Below are 21,819 nucleotides of genomic sequence, written 5' to 3' on the forward strand. Positions count from 1 at the left end.
AAAAAATTGAAGAAGCAATGCATGGGTGAAAATACCTGAACAATCAATTATTTTTTAAATTTGATTAAGATTAATCATTAACAAAAGGCAACATAATCCCTTAAAAGATAAGTTGTAATCCTTGAATATTAGTCACCGGCTGAATTTACTGTTCCTTAGTAGACACACTGTGAGCCTTAAAGGAATACTGCGGGGATTTTTTCAGACAGTCCCACTTTGTTTACAGTCATATCAGGGAGTTTTTATTTTCGTGGAATAATACCCCAGCAATTTTTGATAACAATGCCTCTTTGTATATAGCCTTCATAATCTAGACTGCAGTTTATTTACTACCGCTTTGGGAGCTACACTGTAACACATCTGTTAATTTAAACAATGCAGTGTCTTTATGCGCATTTTAAATCCCCGGCGCCCTTTGACACACATAGCTTTAAGCCATGGCAAATTTGGAGCACAGGCGCCATGTGCTATACCCTACACAACATTAAAACAGACAAACATCCCTTTAAACGACCAATGACAGCACATCCTCGCGCAGAGATGCTGGGAGGGATGGAGGGGGTGGTGGTGGTGGTGGTAAGAGGAGGAGGGGGCCCTTTTGGTGGGTGGGACAAATGAGCGCTATAGAAAGGGGGATGCTGCAGCCCCGTCCCCTCATATCTCCACCCAGCCCTAGAATAAAAACCGCCGGTGACGTGCGCGCAGGGAAGCACCCAGCAGTATGTGCGCGCCCACGGGAGGGGCCGATAGAAAATGGCGAGTCTGTGCAAAAGACAGCAATGCACGATAGAGAGGCGCGGCTTTCGGCAGGAACTTGACTCTTGGAGGCACAAACTCATTCACTGTGTAGGTAAGCTCGCTTGGTATTGTGTGTGTGAGTGTGTGTGGCGGGGTCCGGGCTGCCGGAGGGTGCCGGTGATTTGGTGTTTGCGTTTGTTTTTTTGGAAGTGTATAGAGCAGAGAGCCGGGGCTGTAATGTCCACTGGAAAAAACCTATAGCTCTCCATGAAGCTGTCATTTTTTGTTACGCACGGCTGTTGCCTGGCGCTGCCCGCCTCCCACCGGACATATCCAAAAATATTCAGCTCCCAAGTTTTTGGGCTCATGTCGGGCTTGTCGTCAGGTGTTTCACCTGCACACTGTGTGTTTGTAACCTGTTTGGCTGTTGAGTGTTGATGTTTAATCCAGATTATCGGCGGTTCCGGAGCCGTGGGAGTATTTTTTATACATTATTCTATAGCTGTTTATTTATTGTAAGCAGGGTATGTCACGTGTGCAGATGGAGCTGCGCTTCAGCCAATCGGCTCCCCCGCTATAGGTTGTCCCGTCCCCGCGTGCGCGCCGCCGGGTACAGTTTTTGGTGGAGGGGGGAGGGCGGTGCGCGTTCTCAATCTCCAAACATAACGCCCCCCTCCCCTCCTCCTCCTTCTCCTCCTCCACTGCCCTGGAAATCGGCTTTTGGGAGCGCGCATTGCTGCATTGGGGGAAATGTCAGTGGAAATAATTTTTGTATTTTAGGGGGAAGGTATGGGCGGGGGGTCGACAGTGGAAGAAAAAAAAAAAGCCTCCGTGCTCGCCGGCGGATCGGGCTCGGTACTTGTTGAAACGGCGCTCCTGGATGCGGTGGGAAAAAACTCTGCGGTTGACATCTGTCCGGCGCAGTTTTACATTAAGACACATTTCTGATTTTTCAAATGTTTATGACAGGACAAACATCTCTCGTCACTGCAGGAGACAAATCACTCACAGCTGTGGCCTTGACATGTGTCAGTCTTTGCGTTGTTGAAGAATTTAGCCTACATTCAGTTCTTAACCTCTCCAGCCTTTTTTTTTTTTGCCGTTTTTATTTTGGATTTTCTCATCCATACATATCTCCCACCCACTGCCCCACCTCCTCCTCCTCCTCCTCCTCCCCCCACCACCCCAACCCTCCATTTCTGGTGTATTTCATTAGCTCAGTTTAATCCGGTTACATCGACCTATCCTGATGTTATGTCAAGATTATCATCCACTCTTCGCCTCTGATCTCCTAACCTCTCCGGGTTTCCTCGGCTCTCTGCCCGGCTCCTAATCTGGCTTTTATCGGCGGTATAAGCACCGCAGCAGCAGCAGCAGCAGCAGCAGCACTACTAGACTCGGGGTGTTGCGGCTCCACTTGTTTTTGGATCCATTTCTGTGTCCAGATGTTGCGCGTTGACCTGTCACCTACTTACCCATCCGACCGCTTTATAATAACTCACATGGCCTGATTCCGAGTAGGCTAGCGGGGCTTTTTAGTAAGAAAACCTCCCTAATGAGGGGATGTAGTGGTAAATTAAAGGTTTGGTAATCTCTGACCCCCAGTATAAAGCCATAAGGAATCACAATCAGCAATGTAAACAGAAGGCAACAAAAGGCTCTTCCTCCCTTTCTTCGTTTTTGTCTTACATCACTTTGCTTACTTGTTGTGAGATATTTCCAGATGATCACATAAAAAGATGTTTTGACTCAATAAAAATGAGTTTTAGCTCCAGTGCTGCCTAATTTGTGTCCTGCTTTTGCTGCATTTATAGTCTAATTAGTTCTGTTTTAATGATTTAGTGGGTCACTAGAGTTAAAAGCATTAGAGGATGGTGTTTGGCCCTTCGTTAAAAAGTCTAACACTTCCCGTAAATACATTTTAAGGGCTGCGGTTGCTTTTAATGCCAAAAGAGCTGTATGTAAATCTGAAATAATCACTGGCAGGATGTTATTCAGATTTCTCTTGAGTCCCTGTAGACACACTGGAACGATACCAAAGTCAATACAAACGCCATAAGTGTGATAAACATACTGTAAGCTTACTATTGTGCACCTTGAATGGAAGTGGTAATATCACAATGATGCCACTGGGGATACAATCACACAAAACACAATAATGAACTCACAGTTGGATATCGCAGCTTGCTTTAACTCTATATGGGTTGCTCTGTGTGTGTGTGTGTGTGTGTGTGTGTGTGTGTGCATGGTAATAGGTTGTGCGTTAGTTCGGCATGTTTCTTCTTTTCTGGTTGTTTGACGTTTATTGGTTTGTGTATGCGTGACGGGTTTTTAGAGCCGAGCGCAGCAGCGGTTATCAGCAGTCAGATTGAAGTCTGACGTGTTTATTTGTTTGAAGGCTAATCAGCTCTGAAACTGTGAGAAACCCGGAACATCATATGGCATGTTTGTCTTCTAACACAGCGGAAGAGTTCACTTCCAAAAAAAAAAAAAAAATGCTTCGAGTCCTTTTGAAATGTTCAGTGTGTTCTTCTTGTTACCAGAATAACATTTCAGTCACCTTGTGAGTTCTTGTCATTTTTTTCTGAAATGGCAGGTATTATTAGGGGCTGCAGCAAATTGTTATTTCCTTGATTAAATGTTTGGTCAATAAAATGTCAGACAGTTGTGAAAAATGCCTTCAAATGTCAGCCCAAAACCCAAATATATTGCATTTGCTATCACAAAAGACAACAAAAGCAGCACATCCTTACAATTAAGGGTTAGAATTAAGGGAATGTTTGGCGCTTTTGCTTGAAAAATGATTCACTGATTCTCAGAATAGTTGGAGATACATTTTCTGTTTTTTTTTTGTTTCCACTGTTGAAATCTTTTCCAAACTTACAGTTGAAGGGGGGAAAAAAATGACGGCTGGCATGAAAGGCAAAGCACATCCTATCATGAGTCATACAAGCCCTTGTTATCAAAGATTTAATGATCCTTGTTTTCGAGACATTCGGTTCATCAAGTTCAAGTAGCAAAGGTGGACGGACTGTAGTTTAGCTTCAGCCTCATCTTCTTGCCCCTGTGTTGTACTGATAATGAAGTAGGGGGTCCTATATGCCGTAGAAAGGTTAATATTATTAGTTGGTAGCAATTATAGCCCAACTGCTGATTCTGTTGGCACATATTCTGGGTAAGAGAGTGCAGCTAATTTGATTGCTGAAAGGTTGTGGCAGTGCTGGCGAGAGACAGACTGTGAGGGAGTGAAAGAGAGATGTGAGTCCCTGAGTGGCAGATTGCATTTTTTTTACCTCCCCGACACTTCACACTGGCAGAGCTGCTCCAAACACAGAAAGAAATGCCACCGGTTGAGTCAAACGTCTGAGTAGCTACAGTGTGACTGAAGTTCTCAACATACAGCGGTTATGTAGTTTCTAGAGCTGCAACCGTTCGCTGGTTAATCAATTAGTTGGAACAGAAAATTAATTGGCAACTTCTTTTTTTTTTAAGCAAAAATGCCAAAAAGTGAGTTGGTTTCAGCTTCTCAAATGTGGAGATTTCGTTCTTTTTTGTCATACACATGATAGTAAACTGAATATCTTTGGGGTTTGGACTGTTGATCAGACAAAACAAGACATCTGAAGACTCTTAACGGGCATTTTTCACCATTTTCTGACATTTTATAGACCAAACAATTACAACAATTTGAATTGTGCAAGAGTTTTTGTGGTGAAGAAGTGTGATTGTTTAGTAGTTATTTTTCTGGTTTAGCCTAAAACAAACATTTCCATCTGTTTACTTAAACGGTTTCTCCGAATTCCAAAAGACTATATGCATCGATGATACGTTATAGAATTACATATACAATGACGGAAGATTTTATAGCTGTAATATCATCTAACCTTTTGTTCACATCGAGTCAAACTGGGGGCATTTGTGGCTTGTCATCCATCCTTCTCTGTTTCCTGTTATCTTCTAACCAGCTGCTGTCAAATATCAAATACAAAAAGGCTAAAAAAAAAAAAAAGGGGCTTACTGCTAACTGTTTGGCAACAAGTTGATAGAGGTCATACTTGTTTGTGCTTTTATAGGTTGTAAGCTCCACTATATAAGCACATGCTAAGCTAGTTTGAGCCTTGCTGAGCTCAAGTTCAAATAGCTAACTTGGCCTTTTTTTTTTTTTTAAATAAGTAAGATTCCTGTGTAATGTTACTTAAACTGAGGTTAAGCTCAAGTGTAACTCTTGAGATCATGCTGCCTCTGAGAGAAGTCTGTACAAATCCAACCTGCCAACAAAGGCAGAGAAATAACAGTGTAATTGGCTCTGGTTTGCAACCGAAATTATGTGTAACATTGGCTTTCATCAATAAAGAGTACACAGGTTCACATGGTTCACTGTCTTTTTTGATTTGATTTGATTTATCTGATGTATCAAAACAAATAGATATATAAAAATGTCACACGCTGCGACAAATACATATTCATTTAGAATGTCAAGGATAACACAATAAAGTTGAAAGACAACTTATTTCTATCAGGGTCCTCTTTCAAGGCAGACAAAGATAGCACGACAAGTCACACATGACTAAGGTACCCTGTAGAAAAAACAATACCTCCTTATATATATGAAGTTACAAAGAAAAACACATAAATATATCTATCTATCTCTATATATGCATACCCTTACTGTACATACATGCATCTTTATATACATACCTACACACATTCCCATCTATTTACATCCATATATATATATATATATATATACACCCTGCAGCCACCTCACCAGGAACCCCTGCACACCCATGAAAGGAGGCCACTCCCGTCTTTGAGTGAGGCCACTTCATTACGTTTTTCACATGACAGTGTCCTCCGAGCGCACATATCTACATACACTTACACACATACCTACATAAATACACCCACACACATTCCTGAGTCGTAATTTCATTTTGGTCAAATAACCGTTCCCCACTTGCGCGTTTAAATCTATGACTTGCTTTTATCTCTACTGGAAGTCTGTTCCACTCTACCGCTGTCATGTACAGAAAGGTATTTTTTTCCAGAACAGGTCTTAAATCTACATGGCAGAATGTCTGTGGCTCTGCCTCTAGTTGAATGACTGTGAGTCCCTGACGATATGTCATATGAATAGTTGCATTTGTCCTTTGTGTGTTTTGGTTTTTATTTGCTTTTGTTTACAGCCGATTAGTGAGCGAGTTGGAGATGATTCATACTGAAGTTGCAGGAGGATTTGACAGCTTTGCCCAGGGGCTATAAAGACTGCAAATGTCTCCTCCTTGTATACAGTATCTCATAGTTAAACCACATTGTGCAAGATCATCCATTTTGGCTTATAGAGTGTCATTAAATGACCAGACTTTGAGTCATGGTGAACAAACAGAAGCTCCATGTGCGATAGCATTTTTATTTTGATAACGATCTTTCTGATTATCTACAGTGGCTATCTGTCTATTTATCTTCGATTACTTCCTGTACTCAAAGTCAAATCTGCGTCTTAGCAACTCATCCAAATCCCTCTATCCCTCCACCACGCCTCCCTCTCTGTGCGGACGGCTTTTATTTCAGTAATGGACAGATGGACGCCCCGAGAGATCTGCCTGCTACTTTCTCATCTTGTTAATTCTTTTCATGGGCTTTTTGAAAAGGAAAACAAAACATGGCACATTCGTCGGAGCTGGTGTTGAAAGTGGCAGCAATCCACCCATTTGACCAGACCGGGTGCCAACACTGTAAATCTCTTCCTTCATTACATATGCATGCATACACACCCTCTGCTCGACAGTAATATGTGTGTGTGTGTGTGTGTGTGCGTGCTGCTATCTCGGGGGCTCGTCCATGCCAACCAGGAGCCCCGTGGGAGGAGGGCTGCTCTCTTTGGGGTTGGGGGGGTTTGACTGCAATCTGTGGAAAAGCAAAATACACCACTGGCACTGAGCGAATGTTGACAGAAGGTGTGTGTGTGTATGTGTGTATGTATGTGTGTGTGTGTGAACCTTTATTTATCCAGAAAACGTCCACTGAGCGCTCTGCTCTTTCCCAGCGACGTCCTGCCTCAACGTTCAAACACACTAAAACACATTTATCTAAACTTGAAAAGGATTGAAGCCATCATCATGGTTCTGGTTATACTACTTGTGCTCCTTTTATCATCCAGCCTGAATTTGTTCCTGACGAGCGACTATTTCATCTCGGTTTTGTCGGCTGTTAAGAAAGTAGTCAAATATTTCAGAAAATAATCCTTTTTATTCAGACTGTGATTGGAGCGTGAGTGTGACAGATTTAAAAGAACAAACTGTTTTTTGAGTCTCAGGAGAGGAGGAAGTAAGCTTATTTCCTTTATGGTTGTTGTTATTTTTTTTAAAAAATCTTTCACATAAACCTACTTCTTTGATTTTTATAGTCAGTGTTTTTTTTAACATCTTTCATTCACTGGGAGCTTTCTGGTAATTCTGACTAAACTAACGGGAAGCTGTTAATTATTGTTTGTGAGGGTTGGAGTGTCGTCAAGAGTGTCTTGAAAACCTCATAGGCTGTAATGCTTGTTGTTACAGTCAGTTAGCAGAGTTGATTTGGACAAAATTAGTCTGATTATCAGATTAACTGCGGTTATTCCTCCTGAACCTGAAATGAACTAAAGCCTTTTCTGCTTATTTGACGTCAGTTGGTTTCATTTAGAGAACAAGAGTCATGTTCTAAGCGAAAATGCTCAAAAAACAATCAGTGGCAGCTTCTTAAATGTCGTTTTTTGCTTGTTTTGTTAGTCTGTCATGATATTTTTGTGTCACTGACTTTTGGTCGGACAAAACAAGCAGTTTTAAGTCGTCACTTTGGGCTTTTGGAACTTGTTTTTTTACTTTTTTCTGACATTTATAGACAAAACAATCAATGGATTGATTAAGAAAATGGAAAGATTATCCAAAGTAGTTTAATATGCGTTTAGTTTGTTTGCACATTATGGAAAACTTTTGTCCTGCGGGCTTTATAAGGGTTAAGAAACCCAAACTGTTTTTGTGTCTGAGTCATTTACACACCTGTATGATGTAAAAGTGATCCAGTCTTGTGTGTGTGTGTGTGTGTGGGGGGGGTTTATTTAGAAAGGGGAGAAAAATATTTTACTGAATTTATTGTACAGTAAATCCTAACTGAAGATAAAAATGAATTGCTCAGGGGCCAATATTCACCTAATAAAAGAATAAAACTATGATATGTTATAGTTGGACTCATTATCAGTTTACTGATATTTATAGGTTTTTATTTGACTTCTGCCGATGGAGCAGTGTCAGTGATTAACCTGCTGATAACCTCCAACTGCTCCAAGACATGGCGGCACGTCTTCTTTTATGTTTCTGTCGTTGTTCCCAAAAACATCTTTATGGGCCAAATTAAACTGATTTTACTTCTTTCTTCACTCTGTTCTGTTACTGTTTGACTTTTAGTGCCGTTTTGTTTGAAGATTTTAAGTCTTTAAAAAAACAATTTTCTCAGATTTTTGTCCATATTTTCTTACTGTTTATTATCTCTTTACATTGATGTACAGAATTAAAGACAAACAGTATTTTAGCAGATACGTTTGGAAATTTTAATCATATGTTTGGAAATCCTGTATCCTGATGAATGTTTGTAGTTTGTAAATCAAAAATCTTGAATTTCTTTTACTCTCTGTCGTTCTTTCCTTTCCTTCGGGTCCCAACAGCAACCAAAGCCCTCGCTCTCCTTAGAGGACCAGTGAGTAGGATTTAGTAGCATCTCCCCCATTTCAAGGCTGCGAAACTCACGAAAAACACAAAAGGCCCTCCGTTCTTGCCTACTGTAGAAACACGGACCCGCTCCCTATGTACTGTAGATATAAAGGGCTCATTCTAAGGCAACGAAAACACAATTTTTTTTTATTTTCAGGTGATTATACACTAATTAAAACATACTCATGAATATTATCTTCCATTTCTGCGTGACAAAGTCTGCCCGAAATTTGGTTGTCATGATCGATGACCAACTAACCTTTAAGGTTCACGTGGCCTCAGTCGCTCGATCGTGTCGATTCGCCCTACATGTACACTTAAACCTCTGCAGATGATCCAGAACTTCAATCAGCCCAAAACAGCACATGTCACCCCGCTGTTGATATCCCTCCACTGGCTTCTAGTTGCTGCCTGCATCAAATTCAAAACCCTGACACTTGCTTACAAAATAGCAGCTAAAACGGCTCCTGCCTACCTGAACTCCCTCATTCAGGTCTACGCTCCCTCCCGCCCACTACGCTCTGCCAACGAAAGGCACCTGGTACCACAACAGGGCCCTAAGTCACCAGCTAGACTCTTCTTCTCTGCTGTAGTTCCCAGGTGGTGGAACGAGTTACCAAACTCTGTTCGATCTGCAGAGTCCCTCTCAATCTTTAAGAAAAGACTTAAGACCAAGCTCTTTCGCGAACACCTCTGCACTTGATGAACTATAGGGAGAAAAACAAACCCAAAAAACCCCCCAAAAAAACAAAAAAACATACTTCTATGCACTCTAATCACCTTGTTGCACCGCCTGTTGGCATCTACGTCCTGTCGGGCCCAAACTTAAGCTTTATAGCACTTACTGGTGTTGTTGTCTCCTGACTAGATCCCTGCTTCTGTTGTCAGTCTCATATGTACGTGGCTTTGGATAAAAGCGTCTGCTAAATGAAATGTAATGTAATTTCTGCCAAGTCTAGGTGCCGCTAAATTCTACACACTGCACCTTTAAACTAAACTCTGTACACAGCGTCCTTGACTCCAACCAAAAATTTATTTAAGTGTCCCATTGTTGTATGTGTGTGTTTGTGTGTGAATTCCTTTTGTTATGTGAGCTGCGTGACCTCTTTGGTACAGTTCTTTGGACACTGACGCCATGTGGGCTCATGCAGGGTTTGGAGCTTGTGTTTGGAGTACACACACACACACACACACACTCAGACACACACACTCAGACACACACACACACACACTCGGAGGTGTCAAGGCCCTGCTTTAGAGCAGCAGGAATGTTTACTTGGACCCGCCTTTAGTGAATTCCTCCTAGTTCTTCAATAATGGCTGCTTTTGTGTTGAAGGTCATATTTGAGCAATTTGCTTTTCAGAGTATTTGATCAATGGCACAGAGGAGCCTCTCTGTGTGTGTGATGTACTTTTATTTTTGTTTTCTAAGACTAGTTTGAGTTTTAGACCTGTGTGAATGAGGAGGACATCTTGTGCTTTCTTCAGATGGATGTTTTTAGGGTTAAGGTTAAGGAAAAGTTCGGGTTTGGGCACTTTAGTTGTGATGGTTCAGGTTGTGGAATGCAGTAGTATGTCAATAAGGACACTCAAGTATAGAACTATGTGTGTGTTTGTGTCCTTCACACCTTCACAGCTTCTCACTGTTTTTTGAAAAGAAATCAAACATGCACACAAAATACTGAAAAAATGAGTCAAATGATCAATAAGTCAGTTGATATTAATAAATTGAAAATAGTTAATATTCATTTTCAGGTCATTTATCAAATAAAAAGAGCAAACATTTAATCAGAACTTCAAGATTTGTTGCCTGTTTGAGTCTAAATTTAATTCAGTTGTGATTTTTTGCCTCTTGATCAAACAAAAATACTAAAAAATCAGTTACCACTGGTTTGCATCCAAGTGGTTAAGCAGTGTTACGGTTCAGAGTTAAAGGGACAGTCCGCGGGCACACGTCTACTCTCAATCATTAAAGGATATATATGCATATTTTCCTGACAAATACATAAATTCAGTGTTGTCGTCTCAAAGAATGTGATCGACAACACTAACTGATGGAAAATTAGATCTGTGCATGATTCCTTCGACGCAGCAGGAAGTGATGTGTTACAGACATAAAGACGACAGTTTGACTGGATATAAACATGTAAAGAAAATGTTTTCTTTTGTACAGAACGATCTTAATTTGCAACAAACTGACCACAGATCCACATGATGGTCATTTGTATTGCATTGTAATTTATCTATATTTAAAATGAAGAATTAACATTAATATTACACATTTATTTCATCCTTTTTTGTAGAACCTGCACTAACAAATCTGAAATTAAATAAAGCAAACTGCAGTGTGTGTGTGTGTGTGTTTGTTAAGTATTAAATCAGACCAATGTGAGCTGGAATTATTGTACCCTCACACCGCCAAATACTGTAATCAGCTGTTATACTGTGTACCACTGTGTACTTTCTCTTAGTTCCAGTGTAACAAAGCCAATGTTTTCACCGAGCATGATAAATGAAGTCGAGCTGGTAACGTTTAGTCAGAAAAGGGAGAAAAGATATTTTCCTGACAGCCTGCGAACCTTTTGATGTTCTGAATGAGTCTTTAGAGACATACTACTATTACATCTTCAACACCTGATAACAATATGATCTCATGTATCTGATCTAAATATTTGAAATATGTAAATTTAAGAAAACGGAATAATAATTTAAAGGAGCAGTGTGTAGGATTTAGTAGCTGTGAGTTTGAATACCTCTCCTCCACCTTCCAAGTGTGTAAGAGAAACTATGGTGGCCGTGAAACTTACGACAAATGTGAAAAGCCGTCTCTAGAGCCTCTAGTGTTAAGTTTGTCTGTTCTGGGCTACTGTAGAAACATGGCGGGCTCCATGGAGGATATATAAAGGGCTCATTCTTAGGCAACAAAAACACAACGATTCTCATTCTCAGGTGATTATACACTAATTAAAACACACTAATGAATATTATATTCCATTTCTGCCAAGTCCATTCCACCATTAAATTATACACACTGCACCTTTAATTAAAAACACTGTAGAAAATGTGATAATTTTAGCAAAGCTGCAATATAACTGAGAGCTAAAGTGACTTTACAGTGTGTGATTACTGTGTATCATTAGTTCTGGTTGTTGATCAGCGGTTTGAGGTGAAAGTGTGTGTGTGTGTGTGTGTGTGTGTGTGTGTGTGTGTGTGTGTGTGTGTGTGTGTGTGTGTCATTGGGGTTCAATGTGAGCATGTTTGTTTCAAGACTGTACCCACTGGGCATGGCAGCGAGCCAGGCCGCCGCCGCCGCCGCTGCTGCTGCTTACAGCTGCACCCTGGGAAATGAAGTTCCTCAAAGAGAGAGGAGTTGAAATAATAGAGAGAGACGACGGGAGAGGAGGGGGTATTTAGTGAGGTATGTTGCTTTCATAAAACAAACCCTGGGAGGGCACATGACGGATGAGGTTTGCACAACAAATGACATGGAAACAATGAGCAATTATTCCCAATTCAAAGAGCGACTGGCACTTCATTATGATTTGGCCTTGGACAGGAGACTTGCACAGGTAAACCCTCCACTGCTTCCTCACAGACAGTAAACCGTGGTTCATAAATACAATAAACTATTAAAGCACCATCGTTATTTTCAATAGATAAGACATTCATTCATAGATGAATCAGAGAAAAAACCTTTATGGAAGTTAATTAATCTCCTTTAATTCAAAATACGGATTTATAGTGGAAAACATCAGATCTTGCTGAGCTGAGTATTGCTTGGAAATTTTTCAATACTATGTGACACCAGAGCTCCAGTACAATACCCAACACACAGATGCTAAAGCTTATAGATACCCTCCTTTGATGGATATAGCCTCTTTCTAATCTAAAACTGGCAAATTTTCTATTTAGATCAAATGAATAAGATGAGAAATCTCAGCAGACATTCAGTGCTGATATTCTTCAATAAGTGTAAAAAAAGGGTAAATGCTCAGTACGCCCGATACTGAGAAATCCTCTATAAATTTGTGGATCGTTTATTGACATTTGTGACATTTTCAACCGGTACAACTAACTTAGAGATACCCGAACAAACAATGACAACCTGACTGCCTTAGATGATGTCATTCTTGCACAGTTGATACAGTTCAGGCTGCAACTAACCGCTGTTTTCATCATCGATTAATCTTCAGATTATGTTTTTGTGTATAAAACGAGAAAATACAAAAAATGTGACAAATTCTTAGACCTTATGGTGCCGTCTTCAAATGTCTTGTTTTATCAGTTCAGTGTAACAGTTCAAACTCTACAGATATTCAGTTTAACAACATGTATCACACAGAAAAGCTTCAAACTCTCACATTCAAGAAGCTGCAGCCAGCAATAAGTGTAAAAAAGGGAAAATGCTCAGTCCGCCCAATACTGAGAAATCCTCTAGAAATTTGTGGATCACTTATTGATTGATTAACGTCTAAACATTCCACCAAATTTCATAGAAATTTGTGACATTTTCAACCCGGTACAACTAAACAATGACAACCTGACTGCCTTAGATGACGTCATTCTTGCACAATTTTCATTATCGATTAATCTTCAGATTATGTTTTTGTCTATAAAACGTGAAAACGAGACTTTATGGTGCCGTCTTTAACAGTTCAAAATCTAAAGATATTCAGTTTAACATCATGTATCACGTTCAAGAAGCTGCAGCCAGCAGCGTTTTTGCTCAAAAAAATGACTTAAATGGATTATTCAATTATCAAAATAGTTGCAGGTGAATTTCCTGTCAACTAATGGTTGCACCTATAACTTTAAGAAACCTCATGTTCGTCATGTCCTCATAATCTGCCCATGAATTCACCCCTCGCAGAGTAAATTTTACAGTTAGAAGAATATCTTCAGCTATTTTCGTCCTCATGTAAACAAAAACAGCAGGGGGAATAAATCAGTGTTTACAGGCGATAATATCCTTTTAAATGTCAACAAAAGAAACTTGCTTTAACCAGTTACAGATATATTCAGGTGTTTGTGATTCATCGAAGCAAACCTAGAGAACAGAAAGAAAGAGCGACGCTGAAACAAGTTGACCTGGGGACGCAGCCATCACCCCGAAACACAGAGGTCACTTGTCGGATCTCAGTTCCCGCCTATGAAGGTGCGCTCGAGACTGAAGTGCCTCCTGTTCATTGTCCGTGTGCCAACTCTCCGCAGGGTAAGAGCTAAATGCCTCAAAGTGTTCGGTTAAAAATCAAAACAAGTGTGACAGGACTGGAAGAGGAAGGCAGGATCTGAACCTGTATGCTCACTTCATCTGCTTCGCTTAGCTTTTATCACAACAAACCTGTCGTTCCGCCGTGTTTTTCTCTTCCTCTTCCTGACAGCCTGTCAAGACGAACACACAGAGAGAGTAAAGCAGAAGAGAAAGAGGAGTAGAAAGAGAGAAAGAGAGAAAGCACCAACCTCCCCACTTAGTGCCGCTCTCTCACTTTCAGCTTCATTCCAGCGTCTGTTCATTTTGCATTTTTCCCCTTTTTCTGTCTGCATAGTTCACAGTCTTTAGTCTTTTCTCTCTGTGCTGCATTATCTTTGCAAATAAATCTTAACCTAGACGTTGTGTGAGAAGCAAACCTCCGACCTTTGCCGTGTCAGAATAAGCCGGTTTTGACAGCCGACCGCATTCAACAACCCGGCAACCGCAGAGGGAGTCTCACGGTGATGTCAGCGTCGTTAAAAACACACAGCGGTCATTGTGTGAAGAGCAGAACAGAGGATCTCCCCCCCCCACATGTGCTGATTTCTGAAGCACCGCTCGAGGAAGACTGACTTCCTTGTCATCCTTCCGTACAAAACAACAGTCAGGGCAGAAGCTTCTCGTACCGGCCGGCTTGTGTTTGGACTTTTGATGTCATCAGGAAAGAGCTGAGTGAAGCCTGAGATGAGCGCTGTCAGGTGGTCGTGCGGTCTGTCGAAGATGGTTGTCAAGAACAAAATATCTCGACAGCTGTTCGCCAGATTGCGCCAACATCAGGATCAATACTTTATGAGATTCTGAGAATGTTTGTGATCTATCAGACGGATTTCCCTTTAAATTTTTCTATGGATTCGTGATCCCCAGAGGATGAATCCTGATGTTTTTGGTGTCTTCTGTAGTGCTACTATAAGGTCCAAGCTTCCACTTGTACACGGTGACGTTTGATGTCATCAGGAAAGAGCTGAGTGAGGTCTGAGATGAGTGCTGTCAGGTGGTCGTTTGGTCTGTCAAAGATGGTTGTCCAGAACAAAATATCTCACCAGATTGCCATGAAATGTGTTCTAGATGTTCATGGTTGTGAAAAGATGCTTCTTAATAACTTCCTAACCTTTCCTGTAGCTCCAACATCAGGATCAATACTTTTTGAGATTCCAAGAATGTTTGTCATCCATCAGACGGATTTCCCTTTAAATTTTTCTGTGGATTCGTGATCCCCAGAGGATGAATCCTGATGTTTTTGGTGTCTTCAGGTCTAAGCTTCCACTTGTACGCAATGAAAATTAAAATCTAATAAGTACAAACTCATGAAAAGTATCAAATACATTCATGTTTGTCATAAAAACAACCTTTTTCATATTGAACAGTCTCGGGTGCCTTGAGGATGGGCCAAGGTTGTTGCAAAAAAAAATTTTCATGTTATTCTGCATTTAAGATGCATTTTTTAATATAATTTCACCTTGTTAAATTGAGGTGACATTTACAGTTAATTATGTTTAATGTTATGTTCTAAAATAGATTAAAACAGAGGAAGAAGCAACAAATCAATGAATTAAAAATGTTTAATATGCAGCAACACCCCGGCTAATTAGAGCTCACAATTGCCGGTTGTCATAGTAACAACAACACACTTTGTGGCTTGTGAGTTTTTCTTTTTTAGTCAGGAGGTGTAACAAGACAAAAAAAAAAGGTCTTATAAGCTTGTGCTTTGGGAACTACTGTAGTAACCTTTACTGTCGCACTAAGATTAAGTCAAAATGTCATCTTTACAAAAAAAAAGGTTTTTCACAGTTTGACGGACTGAGCGCTGTTAGATTTGCCAATCATGTTCTTGCTCCTGAGACAATTTTGTTCTGTCCAACACTTTCTGCAGTGGAGTGTAATGAAAATGAAAGCAGGCTGTTAGCGAGGCTTTACACTTTTGTTTATCATAATGAAACAGGGCACACATGAGGCTAAAATCTGCTATTTAGAGGTGAAGTGTCACATGAAGGGAGCATTTGAATCTAAAGCTGACAGTCTGTTAACCGGGGTCAGACATTAATGGCAGCTCAGGGGCAAAGGTGCTTTTTAAAATTCATAAAACAACAAAGTAATTAGAAATATAGCAACAAAAAAAATACCCTGATACTTTAAAGAATCATTTTTGCTTTTCACCTTGCTCATATTTTAATTGTCGACACATATGAATACAGTTGTCCCCTGTGGGCCACTGTAGGTGAGTCATAGGAGCCAATGAGAGGTTGATTCTTTCTTGTGTGATTTGGGTAAAAATAGGAGGAGAAATTACACCACACAGCAAGCAGTAGATGAACAACAACGCACTGTAAATAATAAGAAACCCAACAATATATATATATATATATATATATATATATATATATATATATATATATATATATATATATATATATATATAAAAAACACTAAAATGGAGGAGTATGGGATGTTTTAGTCATGCAGAGGTGGAGGAAATGGAAGCCTGCCAGCAGGTTCCAGCAGCAAGATGGAAGTTAAAACATAATTTACTCTTGGCGTTTAAAGGAAAAACACATGTTAACGCAGGTGGTAAAAACCGCATTGTGATTGGAAGGCGATCTGATCGGACCGACCGACCGACCGCAGCTGGAGGTGATTGTTTGTTGTAAGTGGAGAAATGACTCACAATGCAAGTCCATTATTTTAAAGTTCAATTACCACTTGTGAAAAGGAGGAAAATGCAGTCAATAATCAGATAAGGGGGCAAGACATTCCACCCCTTTTTTAAAAAAAAATCCTTATACTGTCAGTCACAGCTGAATGATATTCACTCATTTATGTCATTACTTTGAGCAAAAATACCAAATAAAAGCACAGGTTTCAGCTTCTCAGTTGTTAATCTGCTGTTTTTCTTCATCTTCTGTGATGGTAAACTGAATATTTTTGGGTTTTTGGTTGTTCAGAACAAACAGTGAGTACATCACATTGGGAGTTAGGACGTTTTGATGGCAATTTCTTATTATTTTCTGACATTTTAAGATTTTCAGTCAATCGATGTGAAAATAATTGGTAGTTGCAGCCTTACTGTCAGTAACTGGACCAGTTATTATCCTATCTGGTCAGCCATTGTCTCCACAATATGATAAAGTAGAGTTTAAAGCTTTGGTTTCTACATTATATTAGATTCAGTGAGTCGTAGATGTGATGAGCAGCAATGCAGATTTTCTCTCCAGGACTTCTCTTGAGCCATTTCTTCAGTTCCGCCTACAGTCTACCTTAACTCCCACCTAACCAGCCGTTTCTGCTTCTTAATCCACTATCCTGCAGTCCGTCATTCACTCAGACTCTCAGTTGCTCACATGCATAGATGTGCACGGTCTGTTTCTTGGAGTTTGCGATGCACTTGTTGTATCCCCGTTCTTTTGTTTAGAGCTCGGTAAAGACGTAGAGAACGTTCGGCTGACGAGAAGCCTGAATTTCCTACGACACGGTTCTTTTGTGTTCTCAAGATTCTTCACCTTCAGGTAACAGAGAGGCGACAGCACACATAACAGTCCCCTGCCTGTTTTCAGTGGTGGGTTTGTGCAACCTTTATCCAAAGCCGCTGTTTCATTGCGTCGTATGATGCATGTTCCTCTGTCGGCTCAATAGTGAACTGTGTCGTGCAAGATGCTCCGTGTAGCGTTTTCATGCCACAGAATCAGTCAGTGGTGTAATTTTAAAACAATCATGATTAGTGTAATTACTGTAAACACTGTCAAGAATATTGGCAACATCTTTACTCTGACCTGTGGAGGCCAAAGTCTGAATCACTGCTTTATGACAGATCACAGCTAGATGGTGCTGTTTGACCATTTGCTAGTAATAAACACGTTATTGCGTAGTTTCAACTTCAACTTCTTCTTGATCTAAACACCTGGAAGGGGATAAAGTAGTCCAAACTTCCAAATATTCTTCATTTAGCACCTTTTTAAAAGGACATTGATAAACACATTTAGTTTGAATTTTGAATTTTATTAGCTTGTGTTGTGATCGGGTAAAGGATGCTGACTGGTCGCTAATGGTTTGTTGTTGTTGTGGCAGAAAGAGACGGATCATAGATGGTCGAGACACAGCGACCCTTCTAACAACATAGTTACAGAACGTGACATGTCTCCTTTTTAAGTATGAATGCCTACAATAAAAAAAACAAAATAGAAAGACTGTTCATGCTTTTATTAGCTGTATTAGCTACCTCAATAGAAGATCAATACTTAAATACTGAAAATACTTTTAAAATACTCATTTTTCTTTACATAGATGATTGTTTAAGGCTTGAGGAAATAGATCTGATCTCTCTCTTTTTTATTAGCAAAGAGCATCATGCAAAACTTTCAGGTTGTTGTTTAGCTAAATAGTAAATATGGATTCTGTATGTCAAAATTAAGTTTTAGTCTTAATTTCATTTACAGTAGTTCTATTCTTATTTATAATAATATACTTCATGTATATTATGTATACTATCTAATACAACAACATATTTTAGTTGTTTGTATTTATTTGAGATTTGTAAGTTTTGCAACCTAAAACTGTCAAAAACAAGACATAAATAGATATTCGGACTCTATCAGTGTATTAGATACTAAATATACATTCATATCTCCCCCCAAGACATTTTTTCAAAAAAAGAATTTGGACTTGTACTGGCAGGTTTTACTGGAGCTTGTTCTGCACCAGTGGAAGCTGATTGGTTAAACATGACAGACGTTACTTCCTTGAAGCTCAAATGCCGACGACTAATAATTAACAAAGGAAGTTTTAGGAAGTTCGGTCTCAGTTTTTGATGTATTTAAAGAAAGAAACACAGCAAGAAGTAAATATTCACACTGTTTTATGAAGTGTTGTGTTATGTTTCTGTATAAATTGGTAAAGCTAATTAAACATTTTAATTACAAAATATTAAAGTAAATAAAATGCTATTGAACTCCAATCCTAGCCGCAACCCTGTTGCTTCATGCAAGATTAACAGTTGCCATGTCAACCAGATGTTTAAACAGATTTTGTGGCGCCTGATTGTAGAAAAGTATTGAACAACAAACCTGGCAACGCTCACAGCTAATTTACAGTCATTTAGTGCTTTTGTTATTGTACCTTTTATGTTAATGAGTCTCTGCATCTGGCTTTTACCCAACTCTGTACTGGAGCCACACACACACACACACACACACACAGATTGTGCAGTTTACAGAGTTACTGTACATGCAGACTGGGAGCCGTGCAGGATAAGTGGAGGTGACAGGGCCAGCTGTGCTGTGTGAGGGCCGGGCTGGACTAGCTAGAGCTGGGGGGCTCTCAACTCTCCACCGTGTGTGACCGTGTCACCCTCAGTTAGGTGTCAAGCCCACCAGACTGCACGCACACACACACATATACACACACACTCCAATAAAACTGAAGGTCAAGCAACAAACGCTGCTCCGCCGCCGCCATCACCCTCATCACCGTCAGGAGAATTGTCACTTGTATTTTTATCTCCCCCCCCCCTCCCTCCTCGCTGCATCCTCTCTATTTCTCTTCTGTCTCATCCATATTTCTTCTTCTCTTTTTATTTTATTCTCTTCCAGCAACTCATCCTTTTCATTTAGCGCTGATCCTCACTCTTCTTCTTCTAGCTTCTTTTTTTTTTCGCTTCTCATGGTCACTTCTCTTTTGTCTGCTTTTTTTTTCTTCTTCTTATATATTTTTATCCTCTATATTCCTCTTCTGTTTCCTCCTGTCTTTCTTCAGTCCTCTTATGCCATAAGAAGTTCGATTCTGCATTATGCTCTTCTTTCTTCTTCTATACTTTTTCACCTGTTTCTCTTCATCCCCCCCCGATGACTTTTTTTTCTCTTCCTCGTCTTTTCATCTCCATCCTTATCTCCCTTTCCTTTTTTTTTTCTTCTTTATCTTCTCACAACCTACATTTTTTTTCCTCCTCAGATTCTGTATTTTGATACCTGATGAAGGAGCGTCTCTCACTGTGGCTCTACTTTTTTCCTACGGAGGGATATAGAAACGTATCAGTCGTCGTGAGTCTGCAGCTCGCTGAAGGATCTCTTGAATTGTTTCATTTCATTTCTGCCAAGAGGCACTTATATTCTGCAACTTTTTATTCCGGTAGATTTTCTAACACCCACCCTCAAACGAGCGTGCGTCTGTAGACACAAGCACACACTGAGACATTTTCGTCTCAGACTTAATTGAGGCGTAGGCAGGTTGGGGTTTTTTTTTCTTCCATATTTCCTCTCTGTTCTTCAAATCTGTCAGTGTTGATTTTTATGATAAACATTTTTTTCTCACTAATATCATTACTTCCTCATACTTGTGTACAGATGTCACGCCGCTGTGGTCAGATAAATGTTCAGATGTCTGTATTATAAATGTACAGAGCTTTTTGAGTGCAGCTGCTGTGCACACACACGCACACACAAACGCACAGTACAAGCATGTGATTTCATTATTTAGTTGAGAGTAAAGCTGCACAATAGAGACCAAAAAAAAATCAAAGTGCAATTTCTCCGCGTTCAATATTCTAACTGGGAGATAAATTGTGATCCATGTAAAGCAAGTGTTTTCAAAGTAATTGCTTTTTCAACGCTTAAAAAAAGGTTCAGAAGATGTTTAAGGTTTGGACCGTGTGAGTGAAATGAAAGATTTTTTTTTTTTTTTTCCTGATGCGGCTCTAATTTGTAGTTATTTTGCATGCCTTACTCAAAAAGCTGCATGAAACACATTTCTCTCTGGTTAATTAACATGGCAGCCTCATGCAATTTGGAGATTTCAGCTGCCAGTGTTGCAGTTTTGACACAACAATGAGAGCACTGTGTCGCACGCTGGAAGAGCTGAAACCCGTAGTAATGAATGTAAGGGTCAAAACCAGAAGGACAAATTCCTTTGAAATATCATCTTAAGAGAGAAATGGCAGTAAAAGTGGGGGGAAAAAATAGGGTAGTGAAGTGGGTGGGGTTATATTTGGCTGGTGGTAAAAGTCAGCGAGAGGTTACTGGCCGTCAGAGTTTGCCTAAAAACTGGATGCGTGTGAAGCTTTTTGAGTACAAATAGTCAGAAACTTCCATAGAAGAATCCTGGTCCCCTGAATGTTACAAGAGACTCCGTGTTCATACATACCTGAGGAGAGAAATCAACTACGACTCCCAAGGAGCATTGTGGTGAGAAAACGTCCAATCAGTGAGCTTTAAGTTCTGTTGCTGTGCAGCTAATGGCTGAAATGTAGAACTTGTTGGATAAATTTAGTTTTTTATTTTGGAGTTTGGATCACTTCTGGTTAAAGCTGCAACAATTAGATCATTAATTGCCAACTCCTTTGATCATTTATTTTTGTTTTGAGTCATTTTTTAAAGAAAAGATGTCAAAATTCTCTGGTTCCAGCTTCTTAGATGTGGATGTTTTCTGGTTTCTTTCATCCTCTGTGATAGTAAACTGAAGATATTTGGGTTGTTGACTGTTGGTTGAGACAAAACAAGACATTTTAAGATGCATCTTGAGCTTTGCAAAACAGTGATAATAAGATGCAACTTATAATCGAATAATTGAGAAAAATAATGGACAGATTAATTGATAATTAACATAATCGTTAGTTGCAGCCTCACTGATGTTATATTTCAACTTGCAATAACAGTTTGCTAAAACTGAGCAATGGCCGATGAGACTTATGGGTATTGTAGTATTAAGTGTCACTGAACATATTAACTGTTGGGTTGTGGACATAGCATCACCTTGTAGTATTGTTGTGTTTTTGTGGTGATTAATAGAGAAAGCGTTGTTAAAAGTAACTTTCAAATGAAAATTTACAACGGTGGAAATATAAACTACCACTACACTACATGGCCAAAAGTATGTAGACACTCTAACAGCCCGGGTTGAGGTCAGGGATCTGTGTAGGCCAGTAAAGTTCTTCCATACCAAACTGGGAAATGTTTTTTTTTTTTTTATGGAGCTACCTTTGTGCTCAGGTCAATAATGTCCATATACTTTTCTTTGGGTTTAATATCGCGACTGGCGTGTAAATAGGGAGCCATGTGGATCAAGTGTTTTTGCCTTTTTCAACACTGTAAAAAGGATCAGAGG

General features: G+C 39.8%; 1 protein-coding gene across 1 annotated transcript in view; it reads left to right on the forward strand.

The window, feature by feature from the left end:
• Positions 1-683: 683 nt before the first annotated feature.
• Positions 684-21,819, forward strand: part of lcor (ligand dependent nuclear receptor corepressor) — a 90,376-nt gene continuing 69,240 nt past the window's right edge. The window contains exon 1 of the mRNA XM_067585476.1: positions 684-850. Within this exon, the coding sequence (XP_067441577.1) occupies positions 754-850 (97 nt within the window). The 5' untranslated portion in view covers positions 684-753. The remainder of the gene's footprint in view (positions 851-21,819) is intronic.

Source organism: Thunnus thynnus, chromosome 3 (assembly GCF_963924715.1).
Source record: "Thunnus thynnus chromosome 3, fThuThy2.1, whole genome shotgun sequence".
In the NCBI taxonomy this organism is placed as follows: domain Eukaryota; kingdom Metazoa; phylum Chordata; class Actinopteri; order Scombriformes; family Scombridae; genus Thunnus; species Thunnus thynnus.